The 22,473-nt window shown below is 42.5% G+C and overlaps 1 protein-coding gene across 13 annotated transcripts in view; it reads right to left on the bottom strand.

Moving 5' to 3' along the window:
* Positions 1-42: 42 nt before the first annotated feature.
* The window catches only part of Nrx-1 (neurexin 1), a 724,770-nt gene continuing 702,339 nt past the window's right edge, over positions 43-22,473 (bottom strand). For 8 of the 13 annotated variants that reach the window (XM_076522634.1, XM_076522633.1, XM_076522637.1 and 5 more), the window contains 3 exons: positions 21,596-21,769; positions 14,721-14,880; positions 43-11,815 (listed from right to left, as the gene is read on the bottom strand). In XM_076522634.1, the coding sequence (XP_076378749.1) occupies positions 11,395-11,815; positions 14,721-14,880; positions 21,596-21,769 (755 nt within the window). In that variant the 3' untranslated portion in view covers positions 43-11,394. The remainder of the gene's footprint in view (positions 11,816-14,720; positions 14,881-21,595; positions 21,770-22,473) is intronic. The other 5 variants (XR_013033607.1, XR_013033611.1, XR_013033609.1 and 2 more) reach the window with 5 other exon arrangements.

Below are 22,473 nucleotides of genomic sequence, written 5' to 3' on the forward strand. Positions count from 1 at the left end.
CCTCAATTTCAAACAAGGAAACAAGGTAGCAACACAGTCTGGTTCACATTTTCAATACTTTATTCATATAATTTCGTAGTTATGGCATTATCTCTATGTATTTACATGTCTCCGATTTTTCAAGAGATTTCGTAATGCGTCTCTGTGCACGCATCGTATATGTATATTAATCAATCACGTGCGCGCGCGAGTTGCTTTGATTTAAGTTGTAAAAGGTATCCTCGTCGTGCTTCGTTTTTCTTAACTTTCTCTCTCTTTCTTTCTCTTTTTCTCTCGCGCTCTTTCTCTCTTCTTTTGCCCCTTAAATATACGACACACTGTTTACTCTCGCCCTTTTCACTCTGTCTCCTGTGAGACACGTTTACGTCGCTGCGCGAAATAAAAAGAAAGGTAATTAATTACAAAAGGCTCCTCCTTTCTGATTTTGGTGAAACTATATTATACTTTATATTATACTTCTCGACATTTCGAAAAACTCTTTCCTTTTTATAATATCATGCTGTATGGTCGTTTATTTACTGTTTTCGTGATCACGGCACGGGGACCGGTAAACAATCTCTATAACATGAGTACTTTTTAAAATAAGCAACGAAGAGCTATAAGCCAGAACTGATCTGCGCTTATAACGTTTGTAAATATACAGTTTTCGAAATCGGTTTTCAAAATGCCCCGAAAATCTGGTCTCCAGTTTTTCACGAATATCACGGAAACTGATGGCAGAGCAATAATTTTCATGGAGGAAAAAGTTGTTGAAAATGTTAAGCTGTGCAACATAATCAGATGTCATTGAAATCGGAGAGGAGGATCTTTTCGTAAATCATTACCGAAAGAAATACTTTGCGGATTGCGTGGGATCGTGCGGCGTCGTAAATTCGCGCGGTAAAAACCGGAAAATTCTAACGGAACGGCACAAGAGGCGTCGCCATGACGTGTAAAAAATCTATACGCACCATCGTACGCTACGCTCGTAATTATACTGCGCTCGCAGTCGGGCCGACTTTCCGTGAAACGAGACATCTGACTCGAGCGGCGCCGAGCGATTAGCTCGACGCGCCTCTCTCAACTCTCAACCTTAGAGAATGCATGTGTCCGTGTATAGGTAGAACACAGAGTTGGGCATTGAACGATACGAATTTTCGAGCGACAGAACGATGCTCATGATTTAAAAGTTTAATCGCAGTCGATCGTTCGATCGTCGACAAATCGGAGACCGATTTAATCAATTGGCGAATTCGGTTGTTGATTTTTGTATTGACATTTCCAGTTGAAATTCTATTCAACACTAAACCCACACGTATTTTACGGTGCTTGATTCAAAATTGTACAAAATCGAAATTAACTCAATTCTGTAATTTTTATACGGCAACACGTGTCGGTTATCGTTCAATATTCGGTAGGTTTAGCATTAATCGAGGCTTCGAGGAAAACTTAATGTGTAAACTTAATCGCAATTGCTGATCAAATATGTCAATTGCAGTCGCCAAGTCATTAAACCATGCCCAACTCTGTGTACGAATAAATATACACAGGATGTTCAAATTATCGTTATCTTCTACCAATCGTTCTCTTGTAAATGAGCAGTGCGTATTTTTGAACTCGAACAAGCCTCAATGCAGGAAGTACACGCGGTTGCAGTCAGCGACAAGAATCATTTAGTGAACTACACTTGCAAACCAGAAATTTATTCATCCTATTCCTACAATAAATGTATGAATTATTATCTAGGAACTGGAGACGAGCTATCACAAATATTTAATAAAAAGAAGAAAACCTTGTTTTTGAACGGGCACGTTCCCGTGCTCGAAATAATTGTCGCTGATACAGACATTTTCTTTGGGAAGACAAGCTACAGTGAGAATTGTTCCTTCCTCACACTCGACGCTTTATTTTCTGAGATATGGAAATGAAAAAACGGCGAAACGAAAAAATGTCCGAACATTCGGACAAAAAAGAAAACAAGGATAATTCAACTCTTCGTTTAACGCCATTCACATTTACAAGACAGACCTTTTGGAACGGCGACGGCGAACATTCTGTGTATTATACATCGTTTCCTGCACGAATTGAATCGAAACGACATTCGAACGCTCGACATTCGACACGCGCGCACGCACACGCGAGCCAGTGTGCACGTGCGCACGTGTAAAAAAAGTCGTCGATCAGCGTAGCGAACAAGAAAAATATTTGCGATTGCCGTCGATCCTAGAGTTCAGCAAATATTTATCGAGCTCGGAGCGTCGTCAGTAACGTTTCACGCGTATTTCCGTTTGCGTCTTCATATTTTTCACTATCTAGGTTCATATAGTGCACCCATACGTATAGACTGTACAATGTAAAATATAATTCCATCTAGCTATAGCGACTCTAGATACAGTTGTGTGAGCTTATTTTTTTATTCTTTTCTGTTTTCGGTGTCTGCCTAGCATCTAACGACTTTCCGGTTCACAATGCTCGTCGCACACACGGTCTCTCGCCTTCTCCTCCACCTCCTCACTTCTCTTTCCCACGTTTACTTCTGCATTATGCGCATACACTTATAAATACACGACCACTCTTACCATTCAGTCATTCTCTCTCTCTCTCTCTCTCTCTCTCGCTCGCTCGCTCGCTCACTCGTCTAATCAGCTCCACTCTCTCCCTCCCTCGCTCTCCCTTCCTTTCGTTAGTTCTTCGTTTACGCTCTTCTTTGGTTGCCGCACTACGCATTAATAGTTATGCTTAGGTATGATCCTACCCGTGACACACTTAACTTCAAGGTTTAATGCGTTTAAGTTTAATTAGAGTAACATTTTGCATTCGGTAAGATATCTTATTAGAAGTTAACTAGTTTAGTATAAACATTAGTCGTCAGTACATCGAAGGATATGCAGATAGAGAGTTTAGAGGGCAGTGATAACAATATATGCTCGGGCAATTGTGCGTCAGCAGATCACTTTCGGGACGAGATCTCCCGGCGCTTCGTTCAGCTTTGATTGATTCTCGATGCGTCGTTTAAATCGAATCCCTAAATTCGCTCGTAATTCTCAAAGATTTCTTTTGATTAGAGGCTCCGGTCGAAGACATTCTTTTGCGACTCCCGGACGAAAAAGAGCTGATGAAAATGAAACGCCCAGGCTTTCCTTGAGACGGCTAAATATCCGAGCCTCCTTTGATTTCTGCGCGAACTTGTCGAACGGATCTCGCGAAAATACCGCGAACATATCGTCGAGAAAGTGATCCGTTTCGGCGCGAAACGGCCCGTTTGCGTTTCTCGAGGGGTGGCAAACACGTATGGCGATCGGCAGCCATCTCCATGGCACATAACGGCTGAGTTGGAAATGGAGAAAATCCGTTTCCTTAAGAAAGAAGGGGGACAAGAGTTGTAGAGGTTGTACACGACTCAAAAAGAATTTCATACTTTCCTTGTGTTGATATCTTTAGTTTAGTATTTTCGTATTAATGAGAATTGTTCGTTAATCCCCTGAAATTCATGACCGACCCTTCTCGCCTCGACGCGCGAGGGTCGCTCGGAAATGAAATGGTAGAAGTCAAAGTCGCATCGGCTCGAAGAACGAAGCGAAATCGTTGGATGTTTCATCAATTAACTGTTCCCATAGTCGGATTAGCTTTACACACACGGTTTATACACGGAGGGATGCAAACGATCACGTTGGACTTAATACAAAGAGTTTAAATGCATCAAAAAGGTTCGCGAAACGTTCCGATTGTTAATACGAAAATACCGGGTTTCTTGTTCAATTTCGCGGTATGTGGACGATGCGTCTCATTGAATTCGGTTACGTCGTTTCGTCGATAGTCGATAGTTTTCGGATCGCAGTCGCGCAAATGCTGTCCGAGAGAAGACACGCGGCGCTACCGCGATCGAGGATCTATCCGTCGATCCTCCGACGGGCCTGTTCTCGGGCATGGATCGTCGATATTGCGTCGTCGGTCGTCGATGATATCGTTAAGACTGCCCACTCAACTGTAGCCACGTAAATATTACAAAATCCACATCGACTTATCGTTTTATAGCCTACGAATGATCTCGAAGGTGAAGATTTGCAAGTCCCGGCGAAGTCGAGAGAGTTTTCGAAGAGTTCATTGTGCCATTCGAAGCGCGTCGTGTATATGTCTTTCTGTGTGCGCGCGCTCGCGCGCGTATGTTTGTGTGTTTACGTGTGTGTATGAAAAGCTTGATCGTTATCGGTTCCTTTTTCGGAACGAAATTGATCGACGATCGAGAAAGAAGAAAAGGAAAGTCGAAGAAAGCGGCCAGTGAGAAGCCATAGAGTTTGCGGCTCTTGCTTTTATCGGTGAAGGTCGTGCTGCACGTGGATCCGTCAAGCTCTTGTGCGATAGAAGATATAAAAGAGTTTCGAGATTTTTCTTACTACTCTCTATCTTTTGCGTCTCGGTTCTCTGTTTCTTTTACCCGTCGTTTTTTTCTTTTTTTCTTTTTTTTTTAGAGAAGTAGCAGAGAAAAAAGGCTGTAAGCGTATGTGTGTATATGCCTGTGTATCTGTGTGTTTGTCGCGTTTCAAGAAGTTTTGTACACGAGCAAGCGTCACTGAAATGATATCCCTTATCGGTTCGACCGGTAGTATTTATAGTAACAGGATGCGAGAGCATTCGAGTGTCGAGAAGCAGACGAAAATCAACGTTGATTCGGATAAACTTTAAAAATACCGTCATCGGTCCGCGCGACGCGACGTTCTGTGGATTCGGTTCGGTCGCAGATCACCTGGAATCGTTCTCTGATATGCGTTAGTTTGGGGCTGTGATCGGTTAGATTATGTTCTTTGGAGTTGAATCGCGGTATAATTGTGCTTCCCTGAGAGCCAGTACCCCGGCATTGTCACCTGTCGAAGACCACGTTCGCACCTTGGATAAGACTCTTTTTCTCAAAACACATTCCGTGGCTCGTCTGTCGATTCGAAAATCTGTCGTTTCGATGGCCTGTCTGCCCTGGTAATCCTCCATCCCATAATCATCGTTTCACGAAACACTAATCGTTACGTTACAATCAGGACATCGAATGGGATAAAGTTTCATACAAAAAGAAAATCAAGCTCACGGCTAGACTGTGGATTTCGTGCATTTATGAAAGAAATAAAAAAAGGGTATCTGTAATTTGAAATAATAAAAAAATCTACTAAAATCGTTGAAGAACAACGAAACCCTCTAGCGACCGTCTCTGTCTTTCGCAAAGATCACAGACAGTCTTTATTTTGCACGATATATGATCCGCAGTCTACTTACGATCAACGAAATTTGATTATATCTTTTTAACAGTTATACGTTCCGTTCTCCTCCGGGTGGAAAATTTCACCCACAATTCTTTTCTTAGAAACTTTCGATCCCTTTTTCGTTTCTGTTACAAGACGCGCTTCTTTAACGTGTACACTACAAACGAAGTGTAATTGATCGTTGTCCTAGAATTAACGAGAATCGTACACGTCGGACTAATGATCGAAATATCGGTTTCAGCCTGGAGCTCGGAGCCGGTCGTGAACAATGATAAAGATCGTCTCGTTAAAAATAAGAAAACAGCGGCTCCGCGCCGCTCCAAAGGGTTAAACATCCGCGTTCGGTCGCAGCCAATTATATTGCTCGGCGAGGGCCGGGGAGGATGGACGTTTTAAATGCTAATTGAAGAAAGGGGGGAAGAAGTCGATCGTCGTAACGAGACACCTACGGGGAGTGGCGGGGAGGCACGTTTCTATGCCGGAACGCGGCATTGTGACGATAACGACCCTAACGAGCACACTCGTCAGCGAGAGCTAGGCTTTCCGGAATTAATAAGGGGGAAGTAAATCGGATGGGGGAATCGCAGTCGAAGTCTTAAAGTTGCTTCGAGAGCGCCGTCAACCGAGAACTTACGCTTCGATCGGTGTTCCTCGAACCTTCCGATATCTTGGAGTTTTTACCAGAAAAAAGCCGGAAATAATAATGTTCCCTTATAAATTATGCAGGGTAGACTTACGAGTCCCCTGGAAGTTTGTAGTCATACATAACCGAATGATAATATTGCTATTTTAGTTGCATTTCTCTCGAAATAGAGTTTCTATGTGGAAACGTGAGCACGGTTTTCCCCAAGGGGTATATTTCTCTTCTTACCCCGTTGAGAGCGAGAGCAACAAAGCCGCGCTCGTTTTGGTTTCTTTACATATTCTTCGGAATAAATACAGAGTACGAATAGCAATAGTTCATTTTTGCATAACAATGAAATTCCAGGAACCTTTTTCCACATCGACGAAGAGGTCTCGATTAAAGTCATTTAAGATGCAACCTTTAATTGAATTAGTTTAGAGGGAAAATTGAATCGAACGAACACTGTCGCAGAAAAATTCACAGTGCTCCTCGTTTCCTAAACAAATATGGTATCTTCGTTATCTTTTTTTTGTTTATTTTGTCTTTTTAAAAATATCATATATTAAAGAGAAATCCGTTAATGTTATAAGTTGCCATGAAAGTTACAATCGTAAATGGTCTTTAAAAAGTAAGTTTTGTGCAGTTTGCGTAGTGCTTTGAGTATGTCTCTGAACGGCAGTGTAAGTACATATTTTGAAATTCTTGTGTCAACGAAACACCAGCGTGGAATTATTAATTTTGATAAAAGTGAACGCGTGTTGTTATTTTTTATATTATCCTATAAATTCAATTCGTTTCCCCCATTTTTGCATTTTCTTTTCCCTTTCGAGGAACACGCACGTTATAATTAAAACACTCCGCTTACGTGTTTCACGTGTATCCCTATCAACTAATAAAAACAATATAAAACGTTTTACTCATTTTCTCAAACGTGTAAGCGCTTATAGATCGATACAACTTGCATAAATTCTTTTTAGTATTTTGTCTTTGATGTTTATACATCCGTATCTTATTACAAGCTTTGTGCTTTATAGCAATTCTAGAATCCTAAATACTTTTAACTTTTTAGATTCCGTGCTTCGTCGGGAGTTAATTATATCGTTAATTAAGTGCAGAATATTTTACCGCAAACGTTCCTTACCAATATTAATTATGCCTTAAATAACAAATCGAGACATACTATTCAGTTCGTTCGAATAAAATCTAATTTTCCTTTCTCGAGAAGATATTCCCGAAGGGATTCACAACGGCTGATTCCAACTCGGCTTCCCTTCTATCTCGGCACGAAATATTCCCTGTTTTAAGTTTTCCAGGTTCGAGGAACGCCGGTTTCAAAGAAAATGGCGCACCGACTGCAGGTTCTCTACGCGCCAAGCATTTTGCTAAGTATTAAAAAGCTTTCAACAATCGGACGTTTTTCTTCTTGTCTTTCGAGGTAATGGTTCCCTCGACCATCATTTCCACATTCTTTCACTCTCTCTCTCTCTCTCTCCTTCTCCCTTTCTTTCTCTCTTTCGTTCATTCGCGAGCACGGAGTTTCGCCGCTCCAACGAGTTAATCGTTCTAGGAATACGCGTCGAGAGCTCGAAAACGTTTCGCTCGTGGAAAATAGTTCTTTGACGAGTCGGCCCCTTCAACAAATGTTCCATGAGGACTCAAATAATTCCAGGAATCTTTCGCGCAATGATAATTACAATGACGCGGCTGAAACTGTACGAAAAAAAAAGTTGAGGCTTCGGCTAGTGCTAGCATTTTGCGTTACCTTGATCATTGTTGGATCGATTTCCCTAATTTTTATTAGATAAACCAACTATTTTACTGGATAATCGACAATATTTACTTATTATTACTTGCCTAATTGCCCGCTATTTGTCAAATTATTTCCTCCTTGCGAAATTTGTATCGGGACATTAAAACTTTCATCTATTTTAACGAAGAAATACCGCAACAAGCTTTTTAGTACAAGTAACCTGACACTTTTAAATGATCCACCACTATATGTCATTTCGTTGGAACTAAAATTATAGACTGTGGATATTTATGCCAAATTAAGAGTTGTCCGCAGAATAATTTCAATACGTTCGAAATAACGGTGTTCTAGATTATTTTTTGAATGCATTTACTTTCACTAAAACGAGATGGAAATCTGAAAAGCTTTGCATTCGAGGTACCCGCTTTGTCAGAAATACGATCCACAGTCTACGAATATATTTTAATATAATCTCATAGTCTGTATAATGTTATGCTACGTAGAGCCCCATTAATCATGCTCAATCACGATTATTATACTCTCCTGATTCATGTCTCCTATCCTCGCTGGCGCAAATACGCTCCTCATTTCCAAGACGAACTTCTCGGTGAGTCGAGGATCAAGTGAAGCATAATTCCCCTCGAAGTAGTACATCGGTGTTCCCGATTTCCTTACACACCGACGCGGCTAACACTGTTCTCGGTTACCGAAGCGTTGGAAGTTTCGTTACAGGATGGAAGTTCGTCGATAATCCATTCAAGGATGAAACATGAGCCGACTAATGTTCTAACCGACACAGGTACGCGCCGAAAAGCTAGCACTAGTTTTAAAAAGCAACAAACCCGCTGCAGAATCGACAGAATCAATGTGGCACGATGAGCAGGACAACGATCGCTTCTTGAATCGAAGATTGGCAGAAAGCTTCCGAGGGATCAGCGAGTCTGGATGCGACAAAGCAAAATCAGCCATCTATGCCGTCGGCGGATATAATTAACCCTTTGGAGCCCTCCTTTTCAGCGACAAGATCCCGATTACTCGCTTTCGGTTCGCGAAGCCGCGGGAACAGACATGGCGTGAAGAAATGTCGAGATTTAGAAATACGAGTGTCGTCGAGGAACATCGTCGGAGTTCGAATGGTCGGAACGCGCGAGATCCGCACGAGCATGTTGAAAATGAAATGGTGAAAATGGACGTCAAAGGGTTAAGCACCGGTCAAACGGTTCGTTTTCCTTGTTTGGCAAATACTGTGTTCGCATTCTGTGCTTTCGTAGAAGCGTCCCTGCACAATGGCCGTGTTGTCGATCACTCGACAGTGTCCTCCGAGTCACTTAGAACCTACTGCGTTAATTATCTCTCGCGTTAAATTAGCTTTGGCATTGTTCGCCAATCGTCGCGTCTCGCTGTCGCGACTCCTCGCGTTGCGGAACGCGGGGCCCATATACACGGTACACGCACACAACCACGCACACACGTACACTGAAACGCGCTCTCCACGCTCTTTCTCGTTAATAAAATCTATATAATTTCATAAACAATTTACACGTATAACATAATCGATAAATGTCATATCTGCGTACACGCGCGTCCATACACGTGTCGATTCGCCTCGCGCGCTTGCCACGTGCATGCACGTACGCGCACATGCGTGTATACTTTTTTCCTTTTTTCTTTCTCTATACAACAATAAGTTCGTTAATCGCTAGATAGGATCGTTCGCATCGATACTTTCGTTCCTGCGCTCCGTTCATCCCAACACTTTCTCCCCCGTTCGCCTACATTGTATACTGGACTACGAAAGATCCTTCGACCGGAAGCGTGTCCAACCCTTGAAATACGGCGCGACAACGCGGCCCTCTATCTCCGCAGACGCACCGCCGTTGCGAGAATCCGCGGAATCCTAGCCGAAATACGCATTTCTAATTTTCAATCGAATTGGCAAGATTTTCGGAAAGAGTTCTCGAGAAGATGACACAGTAGCTTTCAATCGTCGAAATCGGGGTACTTTGTTGATCACGGAGTTGAACCTTGTCGGTCCAAAGGTGTCCACTGTGCACGATTCGTAAACGCGAGAATAAGTTTGTGTCGCGTCAGTTAACGATCGCATTACACAGTTGGACCGATAAAACGTAATATTGACATTCGACGAGTCGGTCGCACTCGTAGCTAAATCCATTAAGCTGTTTACACGTCGATTATTTTCTTCCATGTTTACGAACTCGTTTTTTCGAGATCAACGTAAAGATCTTCTTGCTTCGTGTTTCATCTATTAATTCTTGCGACAAATTGCATAGAATCCGTAGTCTAATATAATTTCGTTCGATATCACGTTTACAACTTTGGTTCGAAACGGACCAAACTTTGTATCGGAAGTAACTAGTTCAAGTGACGAGTTCATCTTTTTTTTTTACTTAAATCCTGGAGGATATCAATTCACGTAGAAAGTGACAGTTTACGTGTCCAATTGTCACGCAATGGAGAACCGAAGATTTTGTTTGGGAGCTCGTAAGAGAGCCCTTAATGCCATTGCAGGATTCGGGGGGCTTGTAGAGAAAACCATGTACATACTTCGACTTCAAAAAAGTATCGGTATGTATTAGGTCATTAAGCACGAAATGTCCGATTACCTAAAGCATCAAGTTTCCGATATTTCATTTCGATCGTCCTTTGTTTCTTCTTTTTTGCATTGGGAAGGGATTGATAGTTCAGGCGCATATTTTGATTAATTATATTACTTGTTGCCCGAGATAACCAAATTTTCAGTCTCCAATCGGACATTTCACACTTAACGACCTAATAAACACGTAGAACCAATTATTACATTACACGAATAAATATTTTATAATTTTTAACGAACGTGTTTAACCCCCTCTCGGCATTCAGCCAGGATTTCATCGTTTCTCGCCGTGGCATACCGCCGGAAACGGTTCTCCGTTTCGGCAACGGCGTGGTCTAAAGGAAGGATCATGCACGCGAACGTTCTATGGTACACAATAAATCTTTCATATACAATAAATATAATACACAACTAACAATATAGCAACAAGGAAGAAGTTTGATTTGCGGAGGAGCGCGCGAGCCGTATTCCAAGGCTCCCAACGGCGGCCGTATGCTCGTCCGCGCCCGCGAGGAATGCTGGGAATTAGTTCGAGCATCGCCCTAACGAATTGATAACGAAATGCACTACCTCCGCCGGCGCTCGGACCGGTTCTCTCTCTCTGATCGGCGCCACCTTCGACCGACTTTCGGGCTCGACCTACGGCTCGACCTTCGGCGCAATCTTCGAACGGTTAACAAATCGTCAGCCTCGACGCTAATCAGTGTTTACCCTACCGTCGGCGCGACATCAGTCTTGGCTTCTGTGCGGATCGGATGCTTAGCACATCGTCGATCGCGTTGGATCCTTGTCCGGTTCCGATCGGGTTCATCGTCGACGCGATGTGCACTCGGATATGTTTACCTGTTCGGTGGCCTCGCGAAATACATCGGTTGAGCCGCGACGACGAGTGAACCCTGTCAGTCCCATCGAGGCATTCGCCGATTCCCGAACGAGTTTTCACGAGTTATCGATCACTGTTACACCGGTTGGTCTCACCCCGGAAGCAAGGAACACGCCGTTCTGCTTTTTCTTTTTTTTCTGCCGGAAGCCGCTTCCCGGGACCAGTCTCTCTTGTTCACCGTAGCACCAACGAAGAATCTAGGGGAGGCTCACTCGTTCGGTAGCTTGTTCAAACGCACACGTGGACACCTGGCACCATATCGAAGCACGTGGCTCTCGAGGACCACGGCCGTCTCTACACGTACCACTCTTTGATGTCTATCAGTTCGCGTTTCTTGTTGGTTTTGCTGCAGTTCGCCCCGTTCTTCAGGGAGCCGTTGAACGGCTGGCCGGACCCGGCCGCGCCCAGCAGCGCGGCGTTCGGGTCCTGGCAGAAGGTCTTCGTCTCGTCGACCTTGTAACTGGTCTCCGGACGGCTCTTGAATTTCAGGATGAGCAGGATGATCAGGATGATCGCGATCAGCGCCGCGGCTATGATGCCGATTATCAGCGCCGCGTTCTCCTCCGTCTCGCTCGTTATCCTCTTGTTGTTGTTGTTCTTCGGCGGTGTAGGCACCGGAGGGTAGACCGGGGGCGGAGGCGGTGGCGGCGGGTCCGTCATCTCCGTGGTGGTCGTTTGGGTCGTCACAGTCGTCGATCTAGGCGTCACGACGCTACTGCAATCAGTTCAACGTCGTCTGTTAGTATCTGGACACGTGTGGCACATGAGATTACGGGCGTAGAGAATGTGATACGGACATGTTGGGCGGCGGATTGTTGCGATCGAATCTAGGAAGGTACTTCTAAAAGGATCTTTTGTTGGTGCTTTCAGATCTTTTACGGTCGATAACCGAGCTCTTCGATGACGGAGGGGGTGATGGGAGACGACGAGGGTGGATTTTGTTACGATTCTGATGGCTGGTCTCTGTCTAAGGGTGCATTTCGGGAGCATCATCTTGCTCGCGATTCGATATCTTCTATCGTTTTTCAATTGGCAACGGACCTGAATTTCTTATAGTATGAGAGACGATGGGAACCGATTCTGGCGAGATGTAGCTTTGGAGAAACACTTCTAGAGTTTTGATTCTGACTGTTGATTTTATGTCTTTTTTATCGTCTTTCAATTCGCGACAAATGTCCAAGTTTGTACAATATGGAGAATGATGGAAACTGATGTAGTACGATAAAGGTGAACGATGGTGATTCTAATGAAATGTAATTTTAGGGAAGTACTTATGCAGGATCGTTTTATTTTTAATTGTATATTTTCTATCGCTTTTCGATTCTCAACAGACTCCTAATTGTTTAGAATATAGGGGATGATGGGAACTGATGTAGTATGGCGAGCATGGACGATCGCGATCCTGATGTAACTTTAGGGAGGCACGTCTACAGGATCTTTCTTATTCATGGTTCCACGTTTTCTATTGTTTTTCAATTGGAAATAGATTTTCAATTTTTACGTGATGCAGTAGGGGATGATGGAAACCGATGGGGGATTATAGGAACCAATGGAGAATGATAGAGTGGATTGTAGCAGTTCCGATGGGATGTAAATTTAAGGCAATGCAGCGCCAGGACTTTCTTATTCTATGATTTATGTATCTTTATCCACGGTTTACCAACGAGCGATGTAGTTACAATTTTTATGTCAACTATTTCTGAAGTTCTCGGAATTTCCCGAGAACAACTGTTTGTTCATTTATAATTACGGAAAATTGTCACTGCTGTACGAATCAGGTCATCGATCATTCCTTCCAAACGAAAATAGGTCTCACTTCAGAGTGCTTATACCATGTCCTGAAAATAGCTGACGGTTCAATAAATTTTTTATTCTCCTGATGGCATAACTGAAATATTTAGAACGTCTTCGTTGCTAAGTTTATATCGAAATTCAAATTTTCGAAAATTTTCCTGTTCGACACTGGTTTGTTACACCTGGCGTTTCACATTAAAGTCGAACGTTTGGAATATTGATTACACAAAGCGTGATTTTAATACGTTTGACATGAAATTTACGATTAACGCGATACGTACGTTACAGAAAATATATTGCAGAAATGTAAACCAGGTTTCGATCAGCTGGCGATCCTGAATTTTCTGGCTGAATCCGAACTAATCAAACCACCAAAACCAATCTGACTGCTTAATCACAGTTCGGTTAACCACATCCTCCAAACACGTGTATAATCTATTATTAATTTTAGCACATATGCGACGCAGGCTAAGGAGAATATAAATCACTGTCTCAAAACAACGAGCAAATATTCGAATATGAATTTTAATGCACGAAATTGTAAAAAACAAACGATATATCCATGTAATTATTAAAGCTTTATTTAGCAGACAGACGCATAAATTCTCCAAAAATCTAAATACTTTTAAAGCGAGTCACTATCATTCTGCAGCAGAAACAGCTACAAATTAAAATTTATCATCATTATAAAAACAAAATCATTTCGTTAATAAAAACTTTCTATCATTTCAATAACTATAAAATGTCGTTTCGCCTTTTTCTTCTGCCTCGTGACAAAAATCACTGTCAACTTCCCGTGCTCAATATGTCTCTCAACGCCATAATACTAACCTAACACACACGCACACGCGAACTTAATACACACATATACGCACACAAATAGTTTCACCCCCGCTTTCATCTTTACAAAAATTTCCAAGCTTCGAAAATTATAGTAGAAGTCACTGTTAATTCCTACTTTTCGATTTCATAATAAAAGAAAAAAGTATCCCAGAAACCATTAAAATCATCTGTTATTAAGAAGAACAAAATTTCGCACCTGTTGTCACCCTTATAACGATTCGCCATTACAAACCTTCAAAATTAAAACATTATGGTAATCACCGTGAATGTCTAAATTTCAATTTTTCGGTAACAATCCTCCAAAAAGTCACCAATTTCATCCGTCACCAAGAAAACAAAAATTGATCCTCGAAGCTTCCAACTTTCAATTTCTCAGTACCATCCGTCCAGAAACCCATGACACCCACCTGTCACTAAGAAAACAAAACCTCGCATCCATTTTTATCCTTAAAACGAAATTTCTTGCTACAATAAATGAAATGAAACTTTTTAATCTCAGAACTATTATTCTCAGAACAACCAACCATTCCGAATATCATTAGCCCCACTTATCACTGAAAAAGAAAACACAAGATCCCGCTTCTGTTTTCAGCCTCGAAACAAAATTTCTCACCATTTAAAACCATCGAGATTAAAGCAGTAATCACTGTGGTCACCTTCTAATCCGCAATTTCTCACCACTACTAGCCCTTCTAAAGACTATCAAATTCATCGAGCAGAACGAAGCACGAGCCCAATTTCCCGCCTGCGAAACCCGTCGATAAATCGTGGAAACAAAGGAGCACATGTTCGACAAAAGGAACGCGTCGCGAAAGGGACGCGTAAACGAGGCCGCATCAACAGGGTGGCAGGCAGCGTGTGCCCTCAAGGATACACGAGGGGGTTCCACCCCCGGTGCGATGCACCCCCTTCAGGAATATATTCGGTTGCTCGGGAATTTCGGCGTCGCCGCGAGGACGGCCAAGCGAAAATGTCAAACTCACCTGGCGTGGCTGGTCTCGAGGTCTGTGGTTGACACATTGTACTGGACGGAGACGGTGACGATATCCCGGGTCGATGTCGACGGTGAGCCTGGAGACGTTTGCGTGCTGATGTGGCTGGTCGTGTACTCGCGGGCTGTCGTGTACGTCACCGAGCTGGAATCTGCTTCGAAAATGGAATGGAGAGAAGCGTCAGCCGGCTGGTGCAATTACGTGTATCCGATTGGCTAGCGGGGGGATGGGGTAGTAACGTGCTACCGACAATATTTACGCGTGCGTAGGCCGGCGATATTCACGCGTGCGTGGGCAGGCCACGTTGCGAGGACAACCGGAGGGAGTCGTGTTCCGCCACTTCCAGGGACGTACGTTTAATCACGCGGGGTAGAATCGACGCAACGCGACGCGACGCGACGCGACTCGACTCGACTCGACACGATCAGTCGCGACGCTCTGCCATTTAATTGCTTTCTTTTCTCGCGTTTGTGCTCGCCAACCTCAAAGCTATTATTCGCGACGGTTCTTCTCTTTTCAGTAGTCCGCGTCAACGCTTTCGTCGATCTAGCCTGGAAACCGGGTCACCAAGACCGATCTGCGCGCCTCATTCATCTCGCAACCAGGCCCCTGAACAATAGTTTTTCAAATGGTCCGGACGATCCGATTCTTTTGAATATTTTGCAGCTTCTCCTCGAATTAGTTTCGATGATTCGTGCCAGAGATGGGGTTATAATTAAAGACGAAGCGAGGAAAACGCACGATTTTAACACTTGTTTCGCGTGAAAATTACATTTACGAAGAAATTTTTATCAATTTTCATTCTGCAGGCATGTGTTGTAGTGATCGGTACAAATCCGGAGAGATATGTTCTTGTTATCTTCGTCGAGCGATAGAAAGTAGTTGCTTTTAATGTTCAGTAAATCTAGGTGCTAAGAATAGTGCCACATTATTTTTACTTTGTCAACGATATCGAAGGAGAACGCTTTTATCGAAATCCTCTTTTATAGAATCGATGAAATACTGTTTTTCTTTCGTATCAAGGGCCGCAGTGTACGATCGGTTTCGAATGATTTCTGGTGAACGATTTAGGGTGGTTTTGGAATCGTCTAAATTCGTTTCGCGGGAAGATTTCAGATGATGAATATAAAATATTTTTGAGTGGAAAAAAAGACGCTTCGTAGACTCTCTAGAGTTTCTAATATCATTGTGTCATAGGAATGGGAACAATTGGGGGGGGGGGGGGTCGAAAGTCGACTAATCTGAATTTTTACTCGATCTTACGTTGTTTGGAATAATTTGAATTCATCTTGTGATGAAACAAAAATATTTTAATGTCTGACGGAAAATTTTGGGATGTAAAATATGCGTTTAATATTTTCTTGCTGGTTTCAGAAATTTCGTTAGAATTTAGTTTTATAATTAAAATTCAGGGACTAGCCCCAGTGTAGTGTCTTTGTGCAGTAGGAACGTGTGTGACAATTTTTAAAATTGTTATACTAATGAAATTTCTTCGGCAGATTTTTTGTACAGCACCCGAGGGATATATCAATTTTCTGCAATGATTGTATATCAATTGTTAGACCTTTTAAAACCCCCAGTGAATTTACTACGTCATCATGCCATTAATCGCAACAATTACGCGGACTAACCTAATCCTCGAGAACACTGCGCTCATAATGCATAGAATATATTTTTCCAAGATATGGAATTTCCAAACTTTTTATACGAATGTTTCGTTGCTTTAAACATGTTTTAGTACATGTTTTAAAAATTAATCGGCTCACTGTTGGGCGAAAGAATAAAAGCTATTTAAGGATCGTTCTCGTAAGAATCTAGCCTAATACGTTTCTTTAAATCAATTTGTCAATATCCTCAACTGCGTTCCGTGTAACAGTACATTACAGCGTGGAAATACAATACGTCTAACTATACGTCTTTTCAGGGATATCTGTCTTGATACGTGCAGGTAATATTTCAATGCATTACAAATAGAACCATCCATCATAAATACTAAGCAATTTCAGGAAGGAACATTTTACGGAACGCGAAGAGAAATTTATCGTTTTTGCTATTCGAAGCGGCTGGTTCGGTTGACGTTATGAAATTTTTAATATCTTCTAATCGCCGGTGCCGGCGATATTTTGATAACTTCGTACATATTTTGATAGATGACGATTTATATTTTGATTGAATATTTTTAGCAAACAATTAGTATTTTGAAAACGCGTAATCGTTACGTTTCTAAGAATCTAGAGTGGAACATTTTTTAAGGCCACGAAGCAAGACACAAAAGCTCAACTCGTCGAACCACATAAACCTCGTTTCTCGTCGTTCAAAATCGATCCTCAGTTGGTCTAGTTAAAGTATGTCGACTCGGTAAGTTCATTAGTGTTCGTGTATTTGCTGATCAAAATGTCTGGCGTTTCCAAAAATAACACGGTTACTCGTTCACATGGAACAATAACTTGTCTGCAATTATTAGATTGATATAGAATTGGCTGTATTAGTTGATCAAAATTAATTAGTTCAACCAGCGTTCGAAACTTCGGAGGATTTAATTATCTTCTCGACGTAATAAAGTAAGCAAATTTCATTTCAATTTATAAATTGTGAATTATTATATCAGCTTTCGTACACGCTCAAAGTCTATTTAAATGCATCAAATACATTAAACTAACAGGTTTAATATCGAATAATATGAAATACTAAATTTTCATCATGTCAGATGGAATCTGTTAAATTGTAATTTGAAAAACAATCTCGTGTTTGCTTTTTTCTCTTGCTTCGCGTTTTTATGAAACATCGTAAAAAAAAATGTAAATTTCTGATGTAATTATAATACTTTTCAGCATGATTGGTGGTTGGTCATTTATTCTCGCCCCTCTCCCCCCCACCCAAAAAAAACCACTAACCGAGCCTTAAATCTCCATTTTTCTCTATCTTTCATCAAATTATTCCACGACGCCACTATTTTTCACACCACCCCTCATTATATCGATTTCGTTCTTTCAAAAGGCCACACGATACGCGAACCTCGACCATCCGAACACTGTTTAAACCAACCAGATTCTCCACATGTTTCTAATATTTCACGAGTTTTCCAATTTTCCATACGAAACATCCGTAAAAACTGAACAAACAGTGGTACAATGAAGCACGTTGTAGAAAAATCACGAGAAAAAATTGTTAGATCGAAGCAAAAGCATGAGGCAACTGTATAAAAACCGAACAAACGAAATTTCCAGTAGTTCATGGACTATTCCATATACGGATCCAATGATAACCACGCCAGTTCGATAGAAATCGTACTAAAAATAGAAAACGGGGGTTCAAATTACCGTAATTGGATAAAAATCAAACTGAAGATAAAAAGAAAAACGAGGAAAACCGACCTACGTTAATTGAATGAAAATCGAAGTGAAACGAGAAAAAGGAAAGAAACGAATTGCATTCGTTTAATAAAAACCGAAATAAAAATAAAAAGCCGAGGAACAACGCTACGCTGATTGAATAAAAATCAGGCCGAAGATTGAAAACGTGATATCAAATTACAATAATTGAACGTGTATCGAAGTAAAAATGAAAAACGATGAACAAAGCCACGCCAATTTAATAAAAATCTAATGAAAAATAAAAGGTGCAAAATAAAAATAGCCTATACAGAACGAATACCTATCGTGTCGTGAAAATCAACGTCCTGTTTCGCAGTAAATTCGAAAGCTTCTATTATCAGCGACGCCGAGTCGCGCGACTGGTTGGAAGTACTTACTCAGCGAGGGGTAGCTAAAGGGTTCGTCGACCGATAATCGCGAGACGGAGGTTGAGAAGGTCAGCCCGGGGGTTCGGAGTGGTTCGAAAAAGCCGTCGTAGCGCTTCGGGAGTATTTCCGGGTGGTCTCTGTACGTCGGAATCACTTTAACGTTGGGTAAACGTAGGCCGGGCAAGCGGCTGGTCAGAGAGAAAGAGAGGAGAGACACCCTTCATTCTGCGGTGAAGAACGCCGTACTGAAAGAAGTCGCATCTGCGTCGCGTCGAACGGGGTAGTAGAGCGCTATTTTCGTGATGGTCAACTTAACCGGTGGCAGTCGGGATTGGCGGAGCTTTCACCGTGCGAACTCGAGGGATATGCAGATGAAGAGGACGCCCACGGGCCAAGTATTTCCATAACGAGCCCTCGCGCATTCTTCCGACCGCCCCCGCCCCGGCCTCGTCCTCTTCCTGGCTGCGTTCACATTTTGAACGTATCTTGGCTCAATTAGAGCACGCGCCGCCCGACGTCGAGTCACCTCGAGCAATTTCACTTGGCGACGATAAATATTAATGCAACGTTTCCCGGGCCCGACACTGGAATTTCACTCAGGGCCGGTTCGAGATTTTGACGGAATGCGAAATCGGCTTGGCCGATGCCGCTTCCCCGAACGAGCTCCGTTATCGTCCGCGTGGAAATTGCACGGGTGAAAGGTCGCCGCTTGACGACGGCCGATTGATCTTAATCTATTTTCGTCGGGACATTAGAAGTTTTTAAGGGATTCGGTGGCGCTGAGTGCTTTTGAATCTTTTACACTCGGGGAATGGTAATAGCGCGGTCGAGATAGCTCGTTCTGGTGCTCCGAGCCTTTCGGGATTTCTCTGGGCATCTTGATCATTTTGATGCAGAAAATGATTCTTTTCGTTAATTGTGAAACACTGGAGTGTGATCGTTGCGCGTCCAAAATTGTGAAAGACACGAAACGAGCGTTGAAATGAACACGATCTGTAAGACTTTATGGTGACACCGTTTGGAAGTAGCGTACAAATTAATTTAGATAGAAAATTATTGTTAACATGACAAGAGCAAGACTTTGCGTTTTGTAAGATCCTATGACGAACTTGTATTTTGTAACTTTAAAATTGTGGAGATACAAAATTATCTTCAAGGTGAAGAACAATTACTTCTGCCTCAAAAATGATGAAAAGAAAATATTTGCCAATGAAGCTTGCTGATGGAATTGTTTTAGATTCGTTAGCCAAGTTACAGAATTTTGTAGCCGCTTGCATAGTGTTGACTGCAAAGAGATCAGAATGTTCTTGATGCTAGTAATAATAATAATAATTGAAAGAATTATGATCTGATTATACACATTTTTGTTCGACAATAAATTCAGGAATATAGTATAAATGCTTTTTCAAGCATTTTTGCTACCAAATTGCAACTCTTTCAAATTATCAACTAGCACGTGTTACTCTACCAAGCATTACACTAGAAAAGTCCTCAAAAATTTCTTTCGAAGTCGATATCAAATTATGTCTGCAATTCGCATACGAAAATCATAATATGTTTAGAATGTTTCCTCGCTTTAATGCATTTTTTGAACAATGAATTTTCGTTTCCCAAGTGCAGCATTGAAAGAAAGGTAATGCGATCAAACGTAGATGGTCCGACGAGAAACGGGAAATGTAAAAGAACAAATTACTTATGAATCTGAAAAGTTCAACTCAATTCGGACGGTACGACTTTCCACTTCTTATCGAATGAATCAGTTGACCATGAGACAGCTGCGATAGTTCCGTAATTGTTCACTAGTTTTATCTTGGGAAATGAAGATTTAATGGTACTATATTTGAATTGCAGTTGTAACGAGATGTACGTGGCCGGATTACGCTATGTTTCTTGTTACTGGAACAAGTATTTTCGAACTACCGTACCGAATTCTGTAAATCTATCAGAATTTGCATCTTTGTACGAAAATTAGTTTCGAACGAGTTGCGAAATCAAAATAGAAATTTGATTAATCCTCCTTTAAGATTACCGAAGATTAATGATAAAGCTTCTACTTTATTTCGTTGAAATTTCATATCCCATAAAAATCAATGTCCTCACCGTACAAGAAACATTGCCACTACAGCAAATTCTTCATAATTTTCCTTCGGCTTGTAAACAAAAATGGACAATTTTGAAAATGGAGATACGATTATTCGAGCCTCACGGCTCATTTTTATAGTTGCCGATTGTCAACAATTATAAAAAACGAGGCGCAAGGCTCGAATAATCGTATCTCCTCTTCCCAGATTGTCCATTTTCGTTTACAAGCAGAAGGAAAATTAGGAAAAATTTACTGTACTCCGTAATTCGATCATTTATCTTACTACGATTACTAACAATTCCATATTATAAATTTATTCGTTACCAACTTTTCAAAGTCGGTTATATTCTATCGCTTGTATCTTCTCTTTTCTGCTATATATACAAGACAAACAAATACTGCCTCGTGATTTTATGCTACCAATCATTGCAATTTCCAACATTTCTGCAGACTAACGCAAATCATTTTCTATTTTAATCTCCACAAGTTTTCACGGCGAAAAAAATCGCCAATGTAAGTCGGAGATCGATTTACCCCATTAAAATCAACCGCCTCGTGCAAATTTCGAATTCCGCTCTCGTCTCTAGAGAAAGAAAGAAAGAAAGAAAGAGAGAGAGAGAGAGAGAGAGAGAGAGAGAGAGAGAGAGAGAGAGAGAGTACCTATCTCACACGGTGACGCGGTCTCCAGAACTGCTTTCGATTCGGCCGGGCAAAGAATTCTGTTTCCTCTCGGCAAACTATGCAGGTCTTTGGAAATACTCCGCCCGCATGAACGACGGGCATGTACTAGGAAGTGAACGAGAGAAAACCGTGCACGGAAGATCAATACCAGGCGTGGCGTGTTCGCGAGTTGGCACTCGTGAAAATCGAGTGCGTTCTGATAGCGAGCGAAAAAAAAAAGGGAGCAGGAAAAACACCCGGGAAAACGTCGAGAAAAAGGAGGGTTCCGTTCCCTCCCCCCCCTCTCCCCCCCAGAAAAAAATAAAAACAATCAACCGGACAGTGAAGAAACAGAGATGCATAGAAAGAAGAGAAACGGACCGGTGACCGACGTGACGAAGATTTCCTCGGTGGTGACCGGCTCGCCGGATCCTTCCTCGCAGTCCTCCTCGTCGTCGCAGGTTGGGCGCTCCTGGATGTTCTCCTTGCGGTGCTTCGGCTTCAGGGTGACCGGCGATCTCGTGGATGCGACGTACACCGGCGTGATTATGTCGTCTGCGGACAGAGAACAGCGAGGAGCCTCGTGATTATTGAGAATCGCGTGTGCGCCCGTGCAACGCTGGGCGTAATTTCCATATGATAGCGCGGTTTCCGGCGTTTGCGTCACCGTTGTAACGCGAAACGAAAATGTGGTTATTTTGGGTGGCGGGGGCAGGGACGCGCATGTATGTGTGTGTGTGTATGTGTGGAGGCCAGGGATAGAAAGGGGATCGGACGATAATGGAGATAGAATGCACGTTTGATTGGAACGTTTTGTTCCGGCCGCGATACCTCGTGCCAGTTTCGTTTCTCTTTGAACTCAATTCCGCCGGCAATTTCAGTTGATTTTCGTTTTTGTTGGGGTCATTTCGGCCGCGCGCCGCTTCGAAAACGCTTTCTTCGATCGCGACGATTAACCCGACTGATTTTACATTGTGTAATGTGCTCGGCTATCCGGACCGTCCGGTGCCTTCGTTATCGGGCTCAGGAGGCGCCGAGAGGTACCGAGAGCTCGCAATCGAATCTTCGTCCGGCGCGTTAGCCTCGTGGACGACACACACGCGCGCAATTAATATCGCGATACGAACGTGCTATAATTAAAGTCGGGCTGCGAACAAATGTTCCGCGAATGAAAAGACTCATTTCCAGCCCTCCCGCCGCGGACCCGGCTCTGCTTTATATTCTGTTCCGGTGCGCGTCCCGGCACGCCACGGCGGCGG

Source organism: Megalopta genalis, chromosome 6 (genome assembly GCF_051020955.1).
Source record: "Megalopta genalis isolate 19385.01 chromosome 6, iyMegGena1_principal, whole genome shotgun sequence".
NCBI classification, from domain to species: Eukaryota; Metazoa; Arthropoda; class Insecta; order Hymenoptera; family Halictidae; genus Megalopta; species Megalopta genalis.